We start from the raw sequence: 22836 nt of genomic DNA on the forward strand, positions 1-22836 counted from the left end.
CCACATCCACTCTATCCAAGCCTTTCTTGACTTTGTTCTTCAAGTTAAAGTACAAGCTTTGTAACACTTTAATACAAACACTGGATAAATAAAACAAAAAATCTCGTCACTTCAGCGTGGCACAGCTGCTTGAGTTGCTGTCTCACAAAGTTAGAGACCCAGGTTTGATCCTGACCTTGGGTGTTTACACATTCTCCCTGTGACTGTGTGAGTTTACTCCGGGTGCCCACACATCCCAAAGGAATGCGGGTTTGTGGGTTAATTGGTAAAATTGTCCTAGTGTGAAGGGAGTGGATGAGAAAGTGGGATAAACATGGAACTGCAGATGCTGGTTTACAAAAAAAAAGACGCAAAGTGCTGGAAACGGAACATCACTTCTCCATGTTCTCCAGAGATGGTGCCAGACCTGCTGAGTTACTCCAGCACTTTGTGTCGAAGTAGAGGGAACAGGTGAACGATGGTCGGCGTGGAAGGGCCTTTTTCCATGCAGCATCATTAAACTAAACCAAGGGAATATTCGGCCCATCACATCCATTCCAGCTACCGGGGAGCAATCCCATTCCCTCTCTCCTTATTCCTTTCCCTGCACTTTATTCTGCCGCACACTCATTTCGATAAACCCCTTTGTCATCAACCTGCACTGTGGGGTAATTCACAGCAACCATTTAACCCAACAGCATGTGCACACAACGGGAGAACAGACTGGAGCACATGGAGGAAGCCCAGGGAGCGTGCAAACTCTGCAGAGACAACGGCCAAAGTCAGCTCTGAACCCAGCCTGCTGCCACACAGACATCATTCTCAGAATGTTTCTGAATCGATGGTGTGCATTTATGTTCTTGATCCACGCAGCGCTACGTTTCAGAGCCTGTGTCTGTACGGAAGCTTGTTTAAAGACAGGGAGTTTTAAGGTGGAGGTTAATAGGTTTGTGATTAGTATGGGTGTCAAATATTTTGAGGAGATAGTAAGCGAATGGGATTGAGAGGGAAAGATAGATCAACCATGATTGAATGGGGGAGTAGAATCGATGGGCCGAATGGTCTAATGCTGCTCCTACGACTTATGAAGTTTACATTTGAACCTCTTATTCTGCTTGGGTAGCTTATAAGATCTAGGAGCAGAATAATTTCATGGCTGATCTATCTTTCCCTCTCAACTCCATTCTCCTGCCCTCCATTTTAGCCCTGACGTCCTTGCTAATCAAAAATCTTTCAATCTCTGCCTTAAAGATATCTATTGACTTGGCCGCCACAGAATCATCAACCTATGACTAAAGAAATTCCTTCTCATCTCCTTTATTAAGGTACGTTCTTTTATTCTGAGACTTTGACCTCTGGTCCTAGACCAGATAATGGAAACATCCTCTCCCAATAATGGAAACTTCCTCTCCACATACACTATCCAGGCCTTAAACCCAATGGTATAAATGTTGATTTCTCCAATCCTAGGTAAGCTCTAACACCCTTTTCTCCCCTTCTCACATGTGGCCCACTTGGACTTGCACATAGTTGTAGGTCACCTCTAATACTCCCCCTCCCCCTGGACAAGCACCAATTCCTCCCCTTCCTCCTACATGGCTTCCTCGAGCTTCACAATTCACAACTCTCCATTCTTTTTGTATTACTTCTGTCTTGTCACCTCTGCCCTTTATCCAGCCATCTACCAAACAAAAGCCCCCTTCACCAACAGTTCACCTGATATTTGCAAGACTTTCTCCATCCCCCTTTACAAATAGTCTGAAGAAGGATCCCGATCCGAAACGTCGCCTCCGAAATGTTCCCCGGGAATGCTGACTAACCTGCTAAGCATTTTGTCTTGTCTTAAAGAAGTTGAAAATCTGGCAAGTCTAGGTATGGTAGCTCATAAAGAATGGGAGATCCGTTATAAAAAGATTATAAAACCAGTCTATAGCACAGACTAGAAAACAAAAAACAGGTGTCAATTCTGGAGGCTCCATGTTAGAAAGATGAAGAGGCAGAGGCAGAGGTGTTTCGCTGGAACACCAGCATTTTGTGTCTATCCAAGTCTGTCCAACCTCTTTGTAGCCAATACCTTCTAATCTAGGTAAGTGGGAACTGAAGATGCTGGTTTAAACACAAAAAGCTGGAATAATTTAGCGGGACAGGCAGCATCTCTGGAGAGGAGAAATGGATGGCGTTTCGGGTCCAGACCCTTCTTCAGACTGAAGGGTCTCGACCAGAAACGTCAACCCTTCTCTCCAGAGATGCTGCCTGTCCTGCTGAGTTACTCCTTTTTGTGTCTTATCTTTTAGCATCTTGGTAAACCTTTTCTGCACCCTCTCCAAAGCTTCCACATCCTATAATCGGGCAACCAGAAGTGAACACCATACTACAAATGTGGTCTCTGGAAGCTCAAAGCCAAAACCTCTTTGAGTTTGTGTTTCCTCCTCCACAGCATTCTCCACTTCACGAGTTATGGGAGTAGAATTAGGCCATTCAGCCCATCGAGTCTACTCCACCATTCAAATATGGCTGATCTCTGCCTCCTAATCCCACTTTCCTGCCCTCCCCATAGCCCTTGACACCCGTTATTGTCAAGAATTTGTTCATCTCTGCCTTAAAAATATCCACTGATGGCCTCCACAGCCCTCTGTGACAATGTGTTCCACAGATTAAGTACCCACTGACTAACGAATTACCACCTCGCCTCCTTTCTAAAAGAGCGCCCTTTAATTCTGAGGCTGTGACCTCTGGTCCTAGACTCTCCCACCAGTGGAAATATACTTTCCACATCCATCCTTTTCTCCTGGCATCTCCTCCCCTGGTCCACCCCAGGCCACCGTGAAAGTCACCCGCTCAGCAGTGATCGTGGGAAATGCTTGGCCTCGGCACCCCACAGTCAAGCAGCGGAGGTAGTGGAGCTCTGACCTTCACGACAGTTGCAAGCATTAAACATTGCACCGTTGCACAGTTTCCGCTCCCGCCCATCCCAGCCCTGTCGCACTGTAATTTGTCACCAAGAGCTACACGGTCAAAGGGTTAACTGATCACGCCCCTTTGTTAATACATAATACATGACCTTTATGGTAAGTGAATAATATTTTGATTGTTCATTCCTGTCACACGTTGGCTTAATCTTTTGATAAATGTCATGTCAGAAGCCAAGAAACACTAGCTTTCCTGATTCACTGTTGCCACTGGCACGCTACAGGGTTGGGATTCCACACGCACAGTTCAATGTAACTTTAGTTAGTTTTAGTTATGGTTTAGGTTTAGTTTCCTTCAGTTTTAGTTTAGAAATACAGCGTGAAACAGGATCTCCGGCCCACCGAGTCCATGTCAGCCAGCGATTCCCGCACACTAGCACTATGATACACACACTGGGACAATTTACAATTTTACCAAAGCCAATTAACCTACAAAACTGTATGGCTTTGGAGTGTGGGAAGAGCACCCGGAGAAAACCCACGCGGTCATGGAGAACGTAAAATTCCGTACAGACAGCACCTGTAGTCAGGATCGAACCCTGGTCTCTGGCGCTGTAAGGCAGCATCTCTGCTGCCCAGAGTTTTAGTTTTGTTGTCATGTGTACCAAGGCACAGTGAAAAGCCTTTTTGTTATATGCTATCCAGTCAATAGACAATAGGTGCAGGAGTAGGCCATTCGGCCCATCGAGCCAGCACTGCCATTTAATGTGATCATGGCTGATCGGCACCCTGTTCCTGCCTTCTCCCCATATCCCCTGACTCTGCTATTTTTAAGAGCGCTATCTAGCTCTCTCTTGAAAGCATCCAGAGAACCTGCCTCCACCGCCCTCTGAGGCAGAGAATTCCACAGACTCACAACTCTTTGTGAGAAAAAGTGTTTCCTCGTCTCTGTTCTAAGTGGCTTACTCATTATTCTTAAACTGTGGCTCCTGGTTCTGTACTCCCCCAACATCGGGAACATGTTTCCTGCCTCTAGCGTGTCAAAACCCTTAACAATCTTATATGTTTAAATGAGATATCCTCTCATCCTTCTAAACTCCAGAGTGTACAAGCTCAGCCGCTCCATTCTCTAAGCATATGACAGTCCTGCCATCCCGGGAATTAACCTTGTAAACCTACGCTGCACTCCCTCAATAGCAAGAATGTCCTTCCTCAAATTAGGAGACCAAAACTGCACACAATACTCCAGGTGTGGTCTCACTTGGGCTCTGTGCAACTGCAGAAGGACCTCGTTGCTCCTATATTCGACGACTCTTGTTATAAAGGCCAACATGCCATTCGCTTTCTTCACTGCCTGCTGTACCTGCATGCTTACTTTCATAGACTGATGAACAAGGACCCCCAGATCCCGTTGTACTTCCCCTTTTCCCAACTTGACGCCATTTAGATAGTAATCTGCCTCCCTGTTTTTGCTACCAAAGTGGATAACCTCACATTTATCCGCATTAAACTTCATCTGCCATGCATCTGCCCACTCATCCAACCTGTCCAAGTCACCCTGCATTCTCATAGCATCCTCCTCACAATTCACACTGCCACCCAGCTTTGTATCATCTGCAAATTTGCTAATGTTACTTTGAACCCTTCATCCAAATCATTGATGTATATTGTAAATAGCTGCGGTCCCAGCACCGAGCCTTGCGGTACCCATCACCATCGACGGCACCACTGTCTCCCCATCTCCCCAGGCCCGCAACCTTGGCGTGATCTTTGATTCCACCCTCTCCCTTGAGCCTCACATCCGCCATGTCATTAAAACCTCCTTCTTTCATCTCCGCAACATCGCCAAACTCAGACCCTCTCTCGCACCTCCCGCTGCTGAAAGACTCATCCATGCCTTCATCTCCTCCCGACTGGACTATTGCAACTCACTTCTCCTTGGCATCAGCTCCACCTACATCAACCGACTCCAACTGGTCCAGAACGCAGCCGCCCGACTCATCATCCACACCAAATCCTGGCATCACATCACTCCAGTCCTCAAACAACTTCACTGGCTTCCCATCTCCCACCGGATCACCTACACAATCCTGGTCCTCACCTACAAAGCCCTCCACCATCTGCCCCCCCCCCCCCCCCCCATATCTCACTGACCTCCTCTCCCCCTACCAACCCTCACGGTCCCTCAGATCCACATCAGCCGGTCTCCTCTCCATCCACAAGTCCAACCTTCGCAGTTTTGGGGACAGAGCCTTCTCCAGGGCAGCTCCCAGGCTCTGGAACTCCCTCCCCCAATTGATCCGCAATTCCGTGTCCCTCACCATCTTCCAGTCCCGCCTCAAGACCCATCTCTTCACCTCTGCCTAACCTTAGCCCCACGTCCCCCTCCCTTTTCATCTGTGCATTAATTGCCTCATATTGTGTTTTGAATTGAATTCTGTCTTTACTTTGTGTACTAGTCATGTCTACTATTTATTTCATTCCCCTTACATGTTTTTCCTCTACCTGCTAAATTTTTGTAAGGTGTCCTTGAGACTCTTGAAAGGCGCCCATAAATTAAAAAAAATAAAAATAAAATAAATAAATTTATTATTACTCCACTAGTCACTGCCTGCCATTCTGAAAGGGACCCGTTAATCCCTACTCTTTGTTTCCTGTCTGCCAACCAATTTTTATCCATGTCAGCACTCTACCCCCAATACCATGTGCCCTCATTTTGCCCACTAATCTCCTATGTAGGACCTTATCAAATGCTTTCTGAAAGTCCAGGTACACTAGGTACATCTTCAAAAAATTCCAGAAGATTAGACAAGCATGATTTCCCCTTTGTAAATCCATGCTGACTCAGACCGATCCTGTTAATGCTATCCAAATGTGCGGCTATTTCATCTTTTATAATTGACTCCAGCAGATGTCAGGCTAACTGGTCTATAATTCCGTTTTCTCTCTCCCGCCTTTCTTAAAAAGTGGGATAACATTAGCTACTCTCTAATGCACAGGAACTGATCCTGAGTCTATAGAACATTGGAAAAGTATCACCAATGTGTCCACGATTTCTAGAGCCACTTCCTTAAGTACCCTGGGATGTAGATCATCAGGCCCTGGGGATTTATCAGCCTACAGTCCCATCAGTATCCAACACCATTTCCTGCCTAATGTGGATTTCCTTCAGTTACTCCGTCACCCCAGCTCCTCTGGCCACCACTATATCAGGAAGATTGTTTGTGTCCTCCTTAGTGAAGACAGATCCAAACTACCTGTTCCAACTCATCTGCCATTTCCTTGTTCCCCATAATAAATTCACCTTTTTTGGTCTTCAAGGGTCCAACTTTGGTCTTAACTAATTGTCAGTATACATGATTTCAATCAAGCCGTCCACAGTAACAGGATAAAGGGATTAACAGCATCCAGGAAACACACACAATTAAAATCCCATCAACAGTGCAGTCCCCACACCAAGAGCAACACATTGAGACCCACCTGGCTCGTCCTGCCCCGCAAAGAGTGGGTCGCCCTGAACCAGCTCCATACAGGGGTCGGCCGGTTCAACGCCAACATGCATCGCTGGGGGCTGCGTTCATCAGCAGCCTGCGTGTGTGCAGCAGACCAGCAAACAGCGCAGTGCATCATTTTTGACTGCGCTGTCCTCCGCCCCCCCCCTGGTGAAGGGGTAGACCTCACGGCCCTTTACAACAGCACATTGAACTGGCTACAGCGTCTGGAGAGCGTTACATAACTTCTGCTGCCTCAAACGCAAGGAGAAGACCTCGAGACCGCCGCCCATGGCTTGGTGCTCCCCACTGTATCTGCTTCATTCAAGCTGGCCCCGACCCCTTACACAGATGCTGCACAGTGGGTGCAGCGGGTAGACCTGCTGCCTCACAGCACCAGAGGCCAGGGTTTGATCTTGACTTCAGGTGCTGTCTGTGTTTGATGTTTATACGTTCTCCCTGAGACCGCGTGGGTTTCCTCCCACATCCCAAAGATGTGTGGGTTTTGTAGGTCAATAGGCCCTCTGTAAATTGCTCCCCTACAGTGTGCAGGGAGTGGGTGAGAAAGTGAGATAACATTGAACGTTATCGAAAGTGATCAATGCAACAGAAAATACAGCCAAAGGACAGGTACTCCAGCCTAAAATGTCTGTGCTGATCATAATGAAAAGATAAACTAATTTTATCAGCTTGTATATGATCCATCCCTCCATTTCCTGCATATCCACATGCCTATCTAAAACCCTTTAAACACCACTACTGTGTCTGTGTCACATCAATCAATGGTGTTTATTGTCACAAATGCGCTGCACAATGAAATTCTTTTTGCATAGCCCACACGTGCACAAGTCGACATATTTTGGCGACATTTACAAAAGAAAAAGTACAGTCCACATGCTGGATGTTCAGGAGCGCCCCCGATCCATGTAAGCCCCAGACTGCGGCAGGGCCTCCACCGCCATCCTTGTTTGGCTCCCTGGCGGATTCCAGAAGCTTTCCCCGGCAGCATGTTCCAGGCACCCACCACCCTCTGTATAGGGAGGTTTCACGGCAGTCGGGTCACGACCCATGACCCGTGCTGTTGCTACGCTACTCCAAATGGAGTACACGCGATGAACTGCAGGTAGGCACTTACCATTGTTTCCAGCGTAATGGGCCCATTAAAATCCACTGAAACTCAATTTTTGCGCTGTAAATAATTATGGAAATCGGGATAAGCGTGAGAGACATTTAGCCTACTTCAGAATTCCAAAAGTGAGGAGAAATGACGGTAGATAGAAACGAGAGCTGAAGGGACAACAACAGCCAGAGTGCTTGGCGAACATTGGCCGTTTGCTCACTGCATTTCATCAACTAAGGCATTATTTGTGTTTTTTCTTGATTCCTTTGGCATCTAAAAAGTTTCAGAAGTGATAAATCTGGCTGTAATTTTTTTTAATCGCCCATGGTTCTCGTGGGTTTTTACTTACAAAATGAAAACGCATCTGAAGAAAAATTTACAGCCAGGTTTATCACTTCTGAGAATTTTTAGACACCAAAGGAATCAAGAAAAAACACACAAATAATGCCTTACTTGATGAAATGCAGTGAACAAACGCGATAATTCCCAATATTTTCAATGTTTACCAAGCACTTTAGCTGCTGTAGTCCCTTCAGTTCTCGCTTCTCTATACCCTCATTTCGCTTCACTGTTGGAATTCTAAAGTTGGGTACATGTCTCTCACACTTACCCCGACTCCCACAATTTTTTTCAGCGCAAAAATTCAACATTTTGGCGGTTTTTAACAGGTAGGAAAGTACGCGTTTCTAGCATTAATAACATATACCGGAAGTGACGGCTGTCTTCCAGTTGGATTTAACGGCTCCGTGCGTCGAGCCCTATGACCCAGTGACCTTCCGTGCAACCCCCCTATAATAACAGAAACTTGTTCTGCACATCTTTAAACTTTGCCCGTCAAACCTTAAAGCAATTTCCTCTCGTTTTGACATTTCCTTCCTACTGATCTTCCGGCTACCAGAAATGTGAAATAACGGCAGCAACTTGGCCAATGTGGAGAGAGAACCGGCCTTAAATGGCCTGTCCCACTTTGCGATTTTTTCAGCGACTGTGACCTTTCTCAGTGCACGAGGAACTAATTTACTTCCAGTTGACCTCTAACAATCCTGTTTAAGTCTACTTTAGCAATACTTTGTCTACGTTTGGCTTATCACAACTTCCTGTCCACATTGAAGACATCCCATTTCAGAACTGCGACTAATTTTCTATTTCTGGAACATCTCTAATTTAAACTCAGTCAAATGCATTTCCTTAACATTGACATCTTAACACACCGGGTGCCACAGTGCCCTGGATGGTAGATGGTTCAATGATGCTTTATTGTCACATGTACCAATGCATAATTAAATTATTTTCTTACCAACAGTTCAGTAGCGTATCACCATACCTAAGCCCATCCCCCCTGATTAGCAAGTGTACAGAAATAGTCCACTGCACCCACCTGCCAGAGGCGCCATATTCTGGCGCCATTTTCAAAGTCCAGTCTGTGCTCTAGTTCTTATGAGCGGTGCCCGATCCAGGCGAGCCCCAGGCTGTTACAAGGCCTCCAGCCATCGCCTTCCTTGGACGTGTGGATTGAGCTAATGTCTCAGGGCACCAGAGACCTGGGTTCGATCCTGACCTCGGGTGCTGTCTGTGTGTGGAGTTTGCACGTTCTCCCTATGACTGCGTGGGTTTCCTCTGGGTGCCCCGGTTTCCTCCCACATCCCAAAGACGCGTGGTTTTGTAGGTTCGTTGACCCTCTGTAAATTGCCCCTCGTGTGTAGGAAATGGGTGAGAAAGTGGGATAACATGGAACTAGTGTGAACAGGTGATCGATGGTCAGCGTGGACTCGGTGGGCCGAAGGGCTTGAAAGCATGTACCACCAGATTCAGGACCAGCTTCTTTCCTTCTGTTATCAGACTACTGAATGGTTCTCCCATAAGCAAGGGGTTAGTCCCGATCTCCAAATCTACCTCACTGCACCCCCTTGCACTTCTGCTTTTTCTATAATGCTGTAACACTGGGCAGCACTGTGGTAGAGTTGCTGACGTACAGTGCCAGAGACCCGAGTTCGATCTCAACTATGGGTGTTGCCTGTGTGGAGTTTGTACGTTCTCCCTGGGACTATGTGGGTTTTCTCCAGGTAATTTGGTTTCCTTCCACATTCCGAATACATGCAGGTTTTAAGGTTAATTAGTTCCTGTAAAAATTGTCCCTCGTGTGTAGAATGGAACTAGTGTATGGCTGGTCGCTGGTCATACAGTGTGGAAACAGGATATTCGGCCCAACTTGCCTAGGTCAACCAACATGCCCCATCTATACTAGTCCCACCTGCCTGTATTTAGCACATATCCCACTAAACCTGTCCTAATCATGTACCCGTCTATGCTTCTTAAACATTGTCTCAACTGCTGCACAGTTGATGGCAGCACAGTGGCGTAGCGGTAGAATTAGAGCCCCGGGTTCCATCCTGATTATAGGTGCTGTACGTTTCTGTACGGAGTTTGTACGTTCTCCCTGTGACCTGCATTGGTTTTCTCCCATACTCCACAAAGACGTACAGGTTTGTAGGTTAATTGGCTTGGTATAAATGTAAATGTCCCTAGTGAGTGTAGGATAGGGCTAGTGCACGGGGATCGCTGGTCGGTGCGGACTCGGTGGGCCCAAGAGCTTGTTTCCACGCTGTATCTCTAAACTAAACTACCTTCTCTGGCAGCTCGCTCCATATACTCGCCACCTTTTGTGTTAAAAAAAGTTACCCCTCACCTTAAACCCAATCCTACTGAACCTATGATTCCCCTACTCCAGGCAAAAGGCTGTGCATTTACCCAATCTATTCCTCTCATGATTTTGTGCACCTTTATAAGATTAGCCCTCAATCTCCTGCGCTCCAAGGAATATATTCCTAGCCTGCTCAACCTCTCCCTATAGCTCAGGCCCTCGAGTCATGGCAACATCCTCGTAAATCGGCCGGTGCGGATTCGGTGGGCCACACTGTATCTCTAAAACTAAACGGGTCCAGGCTCACAAACTTTTCTCTGCACAGCTTGAAAAATAAATACTTAACTCGACCGTGAGGGAATAAAAGTAGGGTTTGAATAAAAACCGCTTCCAACTAAATAAAATCCTGTGATCTATTAAAAATAATTGGAATAAAATTAATTTTGCTGCTCAAATCAACTTTATAGGATCATATAAAATTACATTACTTTTATTCATAATAGGTGTCAATACAGCAAACCTTCGCTATAACAGACCATGGGGGGGTGGAGGGGAAGAATGCTGCCGTTATTGCCAATTGCCCATATCACCGAGTCAAGGATTTGCTCCTCCCACAGAGCTGACACGGGTGTTGTGAAGCAATGAAATGTTTTCAGGTACAAATTCATTAACACCTAACAATGTTTTTTGGTTACTGCAAGCGACAAATAGTAAAGGCTGTTTGTTACATTGTTTAAATAGAATTAAGTGCGGATCAAAGCGATTGCTTGCCAATTTCATGCCATGCCAATTTCAACAGCCTCACATTGCAACTTGCAGACTGTGTTCTTAAAGATAGTCCGTTATATCTGAAATCCATTATATAGAGGTGCATAATAACGAAGGTTTATTGTATGTACATCCAGTGACACCATTCAAAAATATTGTAAATCAACCACTTTCAATATAAAACTCTATCATTACTCCTGTGCCAACAGTGATTTCCATTTATCTACATGTGTCTTTGGTAAAACACAAGCTTTGTGCTTTGATTAAAGTGACCTGATTTCAAAGGAAGGGAATTCCTTGTGAATCACAGTGGGTGACAGTCTTTGTGCCTCGGAGTTGTGTAGTCTGTAGGTTCTGCTGATCGCTACAGCTGTGATCCCACCACCAATTTTCTGTTCGAGTCCGTGCTGTGTGTTTATGAAGTCAATCTTCTTGTGATCTCAGTAGTAGCTCGATGTCAGTCGGCTTCCTTCACACTCCTGATCATTGGTCGCCCGGGGCGGGGCGAGGTGGGTCGATGGGAGGGGGGAAATCTCCCTGTATGTTTGCTCCTGGGGCTGGCCAAGATGGCCCAGGCATCGGACAGTCGAGGGTCCGGCCCATGACGACTGCCTGCCCCTCTTTCCAGGCATTATGTCCATGCCCTCCATATATCTTTATTGTCATTTTCCTGAGTACTCACATACCCAGAGGAAACAAAAAGGATGACGTGGTGTCCAGGGGGACTTTGGAGGCTTCCGTGAATGCTGGTCGCTGCGGGAGGTCGTGGACATGACTTTCAATGTTGTAATTTGATAGAGTCAGGTCCTTCAGCGCAACTTGCCCACACCGTCCACGATGCCCCATCTACACTAATCCCACCTGCCTGCATTTGGCCTATATCCCTGGCTGCCTTATCCATGTCCCTGTCCACAGTACAGGTTGATGTTTGCAAACTGCACAAGCCAGCGCTGAGGCCGATTCTCCCCCTCCTGCTAAATCCAAAGGTAGATAAACCAGTCACCTAACTCACTGCCCTGTCAACAAAGCTCTGTGCAAATTGATTGCTGCATTCCACCGCGTTATAGCAGCAGCAATTCTCTGGAGGCGGTTGTAAAGTGCTCGGGTCTTCCTGAGGTCAAGAACGGTGATTCATAAATTCAGTGCTGGATTAACTCAGCAGGTTGGGCAACATCTCTGGAGAATCATGTATGGACTCCACCTTTCCCGAGGTCAACAATTGGTCATTGGCTCCACCCTTCCTGAGGTCATCTGTTGCTGGCACTGATTTGTTTTGGTCTTTCCTCACCTCCAGTTTTTTTCACCACCCCATCATCTCTATCAGTCTGAAGAAGGGTCCCGATCTGAAACGTCAATTATTCCTTGTCTCCAGGGATGCTGTCTGACTCACTGAGTTACTCCAGCACTTTGTGTCTGTCTCTGGTGAATATGGATAGGGGAAGTTTAGTGTCACGTTCTTCCATTATGCCCACCCTTCTTGAGGCTGAAGCAGGACCCAATGTCCTCAATGAGGTAGAGGTGAATCATACAGTACCTCAGCTTATAGAAGGACTATTCAGAAGCCTAATAACAGAGGGGAAGAAGCTGTTCCTTAGTCCGGTGGTGCGCACTTTCAAGCTTCTGTATGTTCTGCCTGAGGGGAGCGGGGAGAAGAAGGGGTGACTGGGGTGGGACAAGTCCTTGATTATGTTGGCTGCTTTACTGAGGCAGCGAGGAGTGTAAATGGAGTCAATGGTGGGGAGTCTGGTCTGTGTGAAAGGTCCCTGTCCATTGCAACCTTATAAAGCTGCTGCAACACTGTGTGCTGCACTGCAGGAAGGATGCATGTGTGCAGCGGAGTGTGCAGGTGAGATTCACCCGGTCTGAAGAAGCCACTCGACCCGAAACGTCACCTATCATGTTCTCCAGAGATGCTGCCGGAGCCGCTGAGTTACTCCTGCACTTTGTGCCCTATTCCTTTTGTAAACCAGCATCTGCAGTTCCTTGTATCCTTCATAAATAACGTGGGGTTTTGCAATTGAATTTGGTGAACTCACTGCAATCTCAGAAAGCTCCGGTGTCTCTGGGTCCCACAGTCAGGCTGGGGATTGACCTGCTGCTGGCTTGGAAGAGAAGATTGGATTGGTTGCTGTCATTGTGTCCAATTTACGTTGATTTTTTTTTAAATTAAAAAAGGCAAGCTGCTATTTCCCTGAACTCTTCCGCCGTGACTCGCCAGGATCTACAAGTGCAGGAACCCGGCAAGAATCGAGAAGAGCGGCAATGTGAAGTGTAGGTTCATGGTGGGGTGTGTGCCGCTGCTTTGCGTGAACAGGATCCGTCCTTCAACCGCAGGGTAAACCAGTTGCATCTGCTTGATGTAAGCCGAGACCACCGATATATCCGTGCTGCCTAGAATGGTCACAAGATTAAAACACCCGTTCAAATCGACGTTCACCAAGGTCCTGAGGAGGTTAATGGGAATAATCCCGGGGATGAGAGCGTTTGACGGCTCTGGGCCTGTATTCGCTGGAGTTTAGAACGGTGGTAGAGCTGCTGCATTTAGTTTAGTTTAGTTTAGAGATACTGCGCAGAAACAGGTCTCTCGGCCCACTGAGCCAGCATCGACCAGCGATCCCCATACACTGCAGCAGAGCTTTAGGATCTTTGGTGTAAAGCTCAATATCTGACCAATTTCTGTTTAACACGTTTGGTCTGCCGTGAGCATTTTTCTCTCCCAAAACAGTTCATATCTAGCAGTCATAGAAACATAGAAACAAGGAGCAGGAGTAGGCCATTCGGCCCTTTGAGCTTGCACAGCCATTCAATATGATCATGGTTGATCTTCCAACTCAGTATCCTGTACCTGCTTTTTCTCCATACCCCCCGATTCCTTTAGCCACAAGGGCCACATCTAACTCCCTCTTAAATATAGCCAACGAACTGGCCTCAACTACATTCTGTGGCAGAGAATTCCAGAGATTCACCACTCTGTGTAAAAAATGTTTTTCTCACCTCAGTCCTAAAAGATTTTCCCTTTATCCTTAAACTGTGACCCCTTGTTTTGGACTTCCCCAAAATCGGGAACAATCTTCCTGCATCTAGCCTGTCCAACCCCTTAAGAATTTTGTAAGTTTCTACAAGATCCCCCCTCAATCTTCTAAATTTTAGCGAGTACAAGCCGAGTCTATCCAGTCTTTCTTCATATGAAAGTCCTGACATCCCAGGAATCAGTCTGGTGAACCTTCTCTGTACTCCCTCTATGGCAAGAATGTCCTTCCTCAGATTAGGAGCCCAAAACTGTACGCAATACTCCAGGTGTGGTCTCACCAAGACCCTGTACAACTGCAGTAGAACCTCCCTGCTCCTATACTCAAATCCTTTTGCTATGAATGCTAACATACCATTCGCTTTCTTCACGGCCTGCTGCACCTACGTGCCTACTTTCAATGACTGGTGTACCATGACACCCAGGTCTCGTTGCATCTCCCCTTTTCCTAATCAGCCACCATTCAGATAATATTCTACTTTCCTGTTTTTGCCACCAAAGTGGGTAACCTCACATTTATCCACATTATACTGCATCTGCCATGCATTTGCCCACTCACTCAGCCTATCCAAGTCACCTTGCAGCCTCCTAGTTTAGAGGGGTTTAAACGGTTTAGAGATGTTTAGAGGGCTTCAGATGGGTTTAGAAGTGTTCAGAAGTGTTATAGAGGGAAATAGTGTGGGGGGGGGGGGGGAATAGAGGGGGGTTAGAGGTGTTCAGAGGGTGCCAGAGGGGTTTAGAGACGTTATAAGCCCTCCGTGAGAAATTGTATTACACTGAAATTGAAGATAGACATAAAGCTGGAGTAACTCAGCAGGACAGGCAGCACAGCGACTCTGGAGAGAAGACCCTTCTTCAGACTGAATTAATAATAATAATAATAAATTTTATTTAATGGGCGCCTTTCAGACATCTCAAGGACACCTTATATATTAATCGAATTGAATGCTCGTCGGTGAGAGTACTTGTGATTGTCTGAAGAAGGGTCTCGACCAGAAATGCAACCCTCTCCCCAGAGCCGCTGCCCATCCCGCTGAGCCACCTTCAACTTCAGAGCCAAACAAATAACACAGAGTGCTGGAGGAACTCAGCGGTCAAGGCGGCTGCCTCACCAGCTGGGTTTCTCCAGCATTTTTGTCTACCGCTAAACGTCAATGATTCCAGGAATGCTGAGGCGACAGGGTGATAGAGAGAGAGAGGGAGGGAGAGAGGGAGGGAGAGAGAGAGCAAAACACAGAGAGACACAACGTGGGTTGGTAGGTAAATGACTAACCTGCACACCAGGAAGAAGCCCCTTCTTGCGGTCCGGGGCCCTCACTCATGATGGTGAGTTTAAAGAAATCCTCAATGTGTCATCGTTCTACATTCCTCAGTAAATGTAATTGTGTTTTAAACAAGTATTATTGACGTCGCGTGAATTTTATTCAAAGGAACATGGCGTCATTAATACTTATTCAAAACACAATAACATTTACTGAGGAATGTGGATGGATGCAGATTGATGACATTTTATAACAACTTGTTAACTACTTCATATTAAGAAGTGCTAACAGTACGAGTTAACACATCGTTTGTGTCTGATGGCCGTGCAGCGGTTGTTATACATGTTCGTTTAAAAAAAATCCGGATGGCGAATTAAAAAAAATCTTTATTTAACAAAGAGAATTCGTATTTCCGTACGAAATACGGAACATTAGTACGGGACTCCCATTAGGCGCGGGGCCCAATTGGGAGCAATCTGTCAAATCGGCATAAGGCCGGCCCTGGCAACACTAAGGACGATTTACTATTTTTACCGAAGCCAATTTCGGTAATTGTAAAATTGTCCCGAGAGTGTAGGATAGTGCTAGTGTATGGGGATCGCTGGTCGGCATGGTCTTGGTGGGCCAAAGGGCATGTTTCCACGCTGTATCTCTAAACTAAACTAAGGTAAGATGAGGGGGGGATGTAATTGAAACTTACCGAATAGTGAAAGGCCTAGCTAGAGTGTATGTGGAGAGGATGTTTCCACTAGTGGGAGAGTCTAGGACCGGACCAGAGGCCATAAACGGAATAAACGCACAAACCTTTAGAAAGATGGAGGAATTTCTTTAGCAAGATGGTGGCAAATTGAAACATAGACAATAGGTGCAGGAGTAGGCCATTCGGTCCTTCGAGCCAGCACTGCCATTCAATATGATCATGGCTGATCATCCAAAGTCGTTCCTGTGTTTTTCGCCCCCTGTCCCTTGATTCCATTAGTCCCAAGAGCTATATCTAACTCTCTCTTGAAAACACTATGGCAGAGAATTCCAGATTCACAACCCTCTGGGTGAAAAGTTTTTCCTCATCTCAGTTCTAAATGGCCTACCCTTTATTCTTAAACTGTTCCGAGAACACTAACGCAACTATCAAAAAAGCTCATCAGCGCCGCTACTTCCTGAGAAGATTACGGAGAGTCGGATTGTCAAGGAAGACTCTCTCTAACTTCTACAGGTGCACAGTCGAGAGCATGCTGACCGGTTGCATCGTGGCTTGGTTCGGCAATTTGAGCGCCCTGGAGAGGAAAAGACTACAAAAAGTAGTAAACACTGCCCAGTCCATCATCGGCTCTGACCTTCCTTCCATCGAGGGGATTTTCCCGCATCTAGCCTTTTTTCCCGCATCTGTCCAATCCCTTTAGAATTTGATATGTTTCTATAAGATTCCCTCTCATCCTTCTAAACTCCAAGCCTGGTCGACCCATTCTTTTTATCATATGTCAGTCCCGCCATCCTGGGAATTAAGCTGGTGAACCTAAACTGCACTCCCTCAATAGCAAGAATCTTCTTGCTCAAATTAGGAGACCAAAACTGCACACAATACTCCAAGTGCAGTCTCACCAGGGCCCTGTAACAACTGCAGTAGGACCTCCTTGCTCCTCTACTCAAATCCTCTCGCTATGAAGGCCAACATGCAATTTGCTTTCTTCACTGCCTGCTGTACCTGCATGCTTACTTTCAGTGACTGATGGACAAGGACACCCAGGTCTCATTGCACTTCCCTTTTTCCTAATCTGACACCATTCAGTTCATAATTTGCCTTCTTGTTGTTGCCACCAAAGTGGATAACCTCACATTTATCCACATTATACTGCATCTGCCCACTCACCCAACCTTTCCAAGTCACCCTGCAGCCTCATAGCATTCTCCTCACACTGAATCTGTGGAGGTCGTCAATGGATATTTTTAAGGCGCAGTTTGACAAATTCTTGATTAGTACGGGGGTCAAGGGTTAAAGGGAGAAGGCAGGAGAATGGGATTGCGAGGGAAAGATAGATCAGCCATGATTGAATGGCGGAGTAGACGATGGGCCGAATGGCCCAATTCTGTTCCTAGAAGATATGAGCTCGTCGGCAAGATTGGCTGGAAATGTTTGGTTACCTGTGTCGTGTTTCAACTTCTCGTTTTTCAACATTGAGAATCCATCTCCCCCATTGGCGATGTAGGAGCTGGTAACGATTTTGTAGACCTGGCTATCGATGAGAGGTGTGTACTCAGGTATCCGGCAATTCGCACACAACACGTCCAACTTGACCACCCGGCTCCCTGGAGGTTTCGTCACATCAAACTTCACATGGACACCTTGGGAATGCAACAGGCCTGTCAGTCGCAGAGCCAGACGATGCAGGGACAGGCCCTTCAGCCCATCATCTCATCCCCATCTCCCACTCCCATCAGACGAGAGGTACAAAAGCTTGAAAGCGCGTATTGCCAGATTTAAGGACAAGTAGCGCAGCGGTAGAGTTGCTGCCTCACAGCGCCAGAGACCCGGGTTCGATCCTGACTACAGATGCTGTCTGTATGGAGTTTGTACGTCCCCCCCCCCCCTCCCCCGTGACCTACATGGGTTTCTTCCGAGTTACGGTTTACACCCACACTCCAAAGACATACAGGTTTGTCAGTTAATTGGCTTGGGGTAATTGTATATTGTCCCTAGTGTGTAAGATAGTGTTAGTGTACAGGGATTGCTGGTGGGCTCGGGCTCTGTGGGCCGAAGGGCCTATTTCCGCGCTGTATCTCTAAACTAAAGACAGCTTCTTCCCCTCTTTTTATCATACTGCTGAACCCTCCCATGAGCTAGGATGTGGTCCTAATCATCCAACCTACCTTATTGAGGACCTTGCTCTTTAAATAAAAATTGCATTTTTTCTGTTATCGTATTGCTACAATCTGCATTATTCTAGTTTATTATCATTGTCACCGGGGTACAGTGAAGAGCTTTCCGTTGCGTGCTACCCAGTCAGTTAACGCCACAATTGAATGATCTGATTGGAAGGTGCACAAACAGGTTTTGCTTCTGGAAAAAGGTACAGGAGCTTGAAAAACGTGACCACCAGGTTCCAGAACAGCTTCTTCCCACCAACCTTCAGGCTCTTGAACACAACACAAATCCAGTAAAGTCCGATTAAAGATAGTCTGAGGGTCTCCAATGAGGTTGATGGGAGGTCAGGGCCGCTTTCCTATCACCAACTAGAGAGCGGTCCAAACCTACCATCTATCTCATTGGAGACCCTCGGACTATCCTTCATTGGATTTTATCTTGCAGTAAACGTTATGCCCTTTATCCTGTATCTGTGGACTGTGGATGGCTTGATTGTAATCATGTATAGTCTTTCCGCTGACTGGACAGTAAGCAACAAAAAAACTTTTCACTGTACCTCGGAATACGTGACAATAAACTAAACTAAAGTACCTCGGCAACTGTGATCTACTATGGACTGTATTTCGATTGCATTATGGACTTTGGTTTCACATTGCTATGGGACTGTTTCCCTGGTAATAACGAGTATTAGTTTATTGTATCACAGATTATTGTATAAAATCATGAGAGGAATACATCAGTAAATGCACAGAGTCTCTTACCAGAGTAGGGGAATCGAGAACCAGAGGACATAGTTTTAAGGTGAGGGGGGGAAAGATTTAATAGGAACTTGAGGGGTAACATTTTCACACAAAGGGTGGTGGGAGTATGGAACGAGCTGCTGGAGGAGGTATTGAGGCTGGGTCTATCGCAACGTTTAAGAAACATTTGGACTGGTGCATGGATAGGACAGGTTTAGATGGATATGGGCCAAATACAGGCAGGTGGGACTAGTGTAGAGTGGGCATGTTGGTCAGTGTGGGCGAGTTGGGCTGAAGGGCTTGTTTCCATGCTGTGTGACTGTGAGTCTAGTGCAGAGTGGGCATGTTGGTTGGTGGGGGCTTGTTTCCATGCTGTGTGACTGAGTCTAGTGCAGAGTGGGCATGTTGGTTGGTGGGGGCTTGTTTCCATGCTGTGTGACTGTGAGTCTAGTGCAGAGTGGGCATGTTGGTTGGTGGGGGCTTGTTTCCATGCTGTGTGACCCTGATTCTCTAGGCCGAGGCATACTGTGCCACCACTGATGGTTCTTACCTGAGACCTGCAGGAACTCGCCGGTGTTCGCCCCGTAGCGCCGGACCGAGTGCTCGAATGTTGCTCGCAGAGTGGATCCCAGGATCTGCAGCAGGTCCACGGTGCTGCCGAACGGTAAAACCGTCAGCAGGTTCTGCACCTGGATCGTCCCTGCGTGGAGCGAACCAAACACACGTGTGTTACACCATCCGGTGTTCCCTGGCACACCTCTCCACTCCCACCCCACCCCCACCTCCCCCATTGTCACCCTTCTGAGAGGAGCCAAGTTGTCTCCTGCCACAAACATTGTGGACCGAAGGGTGAGGGAGATTACAAAGAGTGGTGGACACTGCCCAGTCCATCACGGGTACTGACCTCCCCACCATCAAAGAGATCTACAGGAGCTCAACAGAATTCAACAAAGGGGTTAATTAAGAGGGGGGAAAGAGAGCATGAATGAAAGCTTGCACAGAATATAAAAACTGACTGTAAAAGCTTCTTTAGATATGTGAAGAGGAAAAGATTAGTGATGACAAATATAGGTCCCTTACAGTCCGAGACAGGTGAATTTATAATGGGGAACAAGGAAATGGCAGACCAGTTAAATTACTTTGGATCTGTTTTCACTAAGGAAGACACAAACAATCTCCCATTAATACTAGGGGACTGAGGATCTAGTGGGGGAAGGGGGGGGAAATGGGAATTGAAGGGAGTCCACATTAGTCAAGAAATGGTGTTGGGTAAACTGTTGGGACTGAAGGCAGATAAATCCCCAGGGTCTGATGGTCTGCATCCCAGAGCTCTCAAGGATGTGGCCCTAAAAATCGTGGAGGCATTGGTGATCATTTTCCAATGTTCTCTCCACTCTGGATCAGTTCCTGTGGACTGGAGGGTAGCTAATGTAACCCCACTTTTAAGAAAGGAGGGAGAGAGAAAACGGGGAATTTATAGACCAGTTAGCCTGACATCGGTCGTGGGGAAGATGCTGGAGTCGATTATTAAGATGTTGTAGCAGTGCATTTGGAAAGCAGTGATGGGATTGGTCAAAGTCAGCATGGATTTATGATGGGGAAATCATGCTTGACTAATCTTCTGGAATTTTTTGAGGATGTAACAAGTAGAATAGATAAGGGAGAGAGCCAGCGGGTGTGGTGTATCTGGACTTTCAAAAAGCCTTTGACAAGTTCCCACACAAGAGATTAGTGTGTAAAATTAGAGCACGTGGTATTGGGGCAAGGGAATTGACATGGATAGAGAACTGGTTGGCAGACAGGAAGCAAAGAGTAGGAATTAACGGGTCCTTTTCAGAATGGCAGGCAATGACTAGTGGGGTGCCGCAAGGCTCAGTGCTGGGACCCCAGTTATTTACAATATTTATTGACGACTTAGACGAGGGAATTAAATAATAATAATAATGGATGGGATTTATATAGCGCCTTTCTAATACTCAAGGCGCTTTACATCGCATTATTCATTCACTCCTCAGTCACACTCGGTGGTGGTAAGCTACTTCTGTAGCCGCAGCTGCCCTGGGGCAGACTGACGGAAGCGTGGCTGCCAATCTGCGCCTACGGCCCCTCCGACCACCACCAGTCACTCACACACATTCACACACAGGCAAAGGTGGGTGAAGTGTCTTGCCCAAGGACACAACGACAGTATGCACTCCAAGCGGGATTCGAACCGGCTACCTTCCGGTTGCCAGCCGAACACTTAGCCCATTGTGCCATCTGTCGTCCCCAAATGTGAGGTTATCCACTTTTGCTCTATTATGGTCTGACTCTGATTACCTGCTATTACTGAGAATTAATTTATCATGCACATTTATCTATATGATATTACGTTAATGGGCCTATCAAGCAGCACCAAGAAAACATTTAATCGTTCGGAGGTTCCCGGAGGTTTTTGTCAGTCTCCCTACCTGCTTCCACTACCTGCAACCTCCGGCAACCACCTGCAACCTCCGGGAACCGCACGGAAACCTTGGGTGGGGCGCAAAGTCTCCAGAGGTTTCCGTTCAGGTTTCCTAAGTGGGACAGGGGCATTACAGCGCCAGAGACCCTGGTTCAATCCTGACTGCGGGTGCTGCCTGTACGGAGTTTGTACATTCTCCCTGTGACCACGTGGGTTTTCTCTGGGTGCTCCGGTTTCCTCCCACACTCCAAAGACGTACAGGTTTGTAGGTTAATTGGCTTCAGTAAAATGGTAAATGGTCCCTAGTGTGTAAGATAGCGCTAGTGTATGGGTGATCGTTGGTCGGCGCGGACTCGACGGTCTGAAGCTCCTGTTTCCGCATTGTATCTCTAACGTCTAAATTCATAGTTTATAAACAGAGAATGCAAGTTTCAGTTTTACGGTGTTAGCCACTTGCAGGCTCATTTAGAGGACTTTAAAAATACATTTTCCCTTTCACCAGAGGGGAACATTCAGCCCATCGAATCTATGGCGTTTCTCAGAGCAGTCATACAGCACGGAAACACACCCTTCGGCACAACTTACCCATGCCGACCAAGATGCCCCATAGTCCCACCAGCCCACTTTTGGCCCTTATTCCTCCAACCCTTTCTTATCCATGTCCCACCAACCCCATTTTACCACCTCTTTTCCTGTAACCCAATCTCTTGCATTCTGATTCCCCCCCAACCCACAGACACATGGAGGGCAATTAACCTACAAACCTGTACATCTTTGGGATGTGGGAGGGAAACCAATAGGAAACCCTCGTGGTCACAGGGGGGGGAACATGACTCTCAGCTGGGAACTGGGATTCTGGATTCATTGACTAGCAGCAGCTCAACCTGCTGGTCCGTTTAGTGTAGTTTAGAGCTACAGCATGGAAAGCAGGTCTTCAGTCCACCGAGTCCATGCCAACCATTGATCACTTGTTCATACAAGTTCTATATTATCTTTACTTTAGTTTATTGTCACGTGTACCGAGGTACAGTGAAAAGTTTTTTTTTGTCCAATCAGCGGAAAGACACTACACGATTACAATCAAGCATCCACATGTCCAGATACAGGACGAAGGGATCTTTATAAAATATCTCACTTTCACATCCACTCCCTACACAATTCACAGAGGGCCAATTAACCTATAAACCCTGCACGTCTTCAGGATGTTGGAGGAAACCAGAACACCCGGAGAAACCCATGCAGTCACAGCGCGATCGTGCAAACTCCTCGCAGAAAGCAGCCGAGGTCAGGATTGAACCTGGGTCTCTGGAGCTGCGAGGCAGTGACTCTCCCCGCTGCACCATCGTGCTACCCTGCTCGATTTATACTTTGCTAAGCGATGCCTTATGTTAGGATAGCAAACACATGTTGGGAGTTACTGATTTTGTGTACATTGGAGTAGTTTTAGGTCAAGCTTTTATAAACACACACTTTAAAATCTGTTTGATTATGGTGGTTCATGACAGATTCTTGGTTCAATAAAATATAAATGAGCTCGGTCAAAATAAATGTTGTTTTCAAAACTGACGCAGTTTTGGGTGGAGTTCACAATTGGA

The 22836-nt window shown here is 46.7% G+C and overlaps 1 protein-coding gene across 1 annotated transcript in view; it reads right to left on the minus strand.

Annotated features, from left to right (window-relative positions):
* Positions 1–12580: 12580 nt before the first annotated feature.
* The window catches only part of nt5e (5'-nucleotidase ecto), a 38959-nt gene continuing 28703 nt past the window's right edge, over positions 12581–22836 (minus strand). Inside the window, exons 7-9 of the mRNA XM_033025660.1 lie at positions 19349–19498; positions 17338–17538; positions 12581–13299 (exon numbers count right to left, since the gene is read on the minus strand). Of these exons, the coding sequence (XP_032881551.1) occupies positions 13130–13299; positions 17338–17538; positions 19349–19498 (521 nt within the window). The 3' untranslated portion in view covers positions 12581–13129. The remainder of the gene's footprint in view (positions 13300–17337; positions 17539–19348; positions 19499–22836) is intronic.

Source organism: Amblyraja radiata, chromosome 8, assembly GCF_010909765.2.
Source record: "Amblyraja radiata isolate CabotCenter1 chromosome 8, sAmbRad1.1.pri, whole genome shotgun sequence".
In the NCBI taxonomy this organism is placed as follows: Eukaryota; Metazoa; Chordata; class Chondrichthyes; order Rajiformes; family Rajidae; genus Amblyraja; species Amblyraja radiata.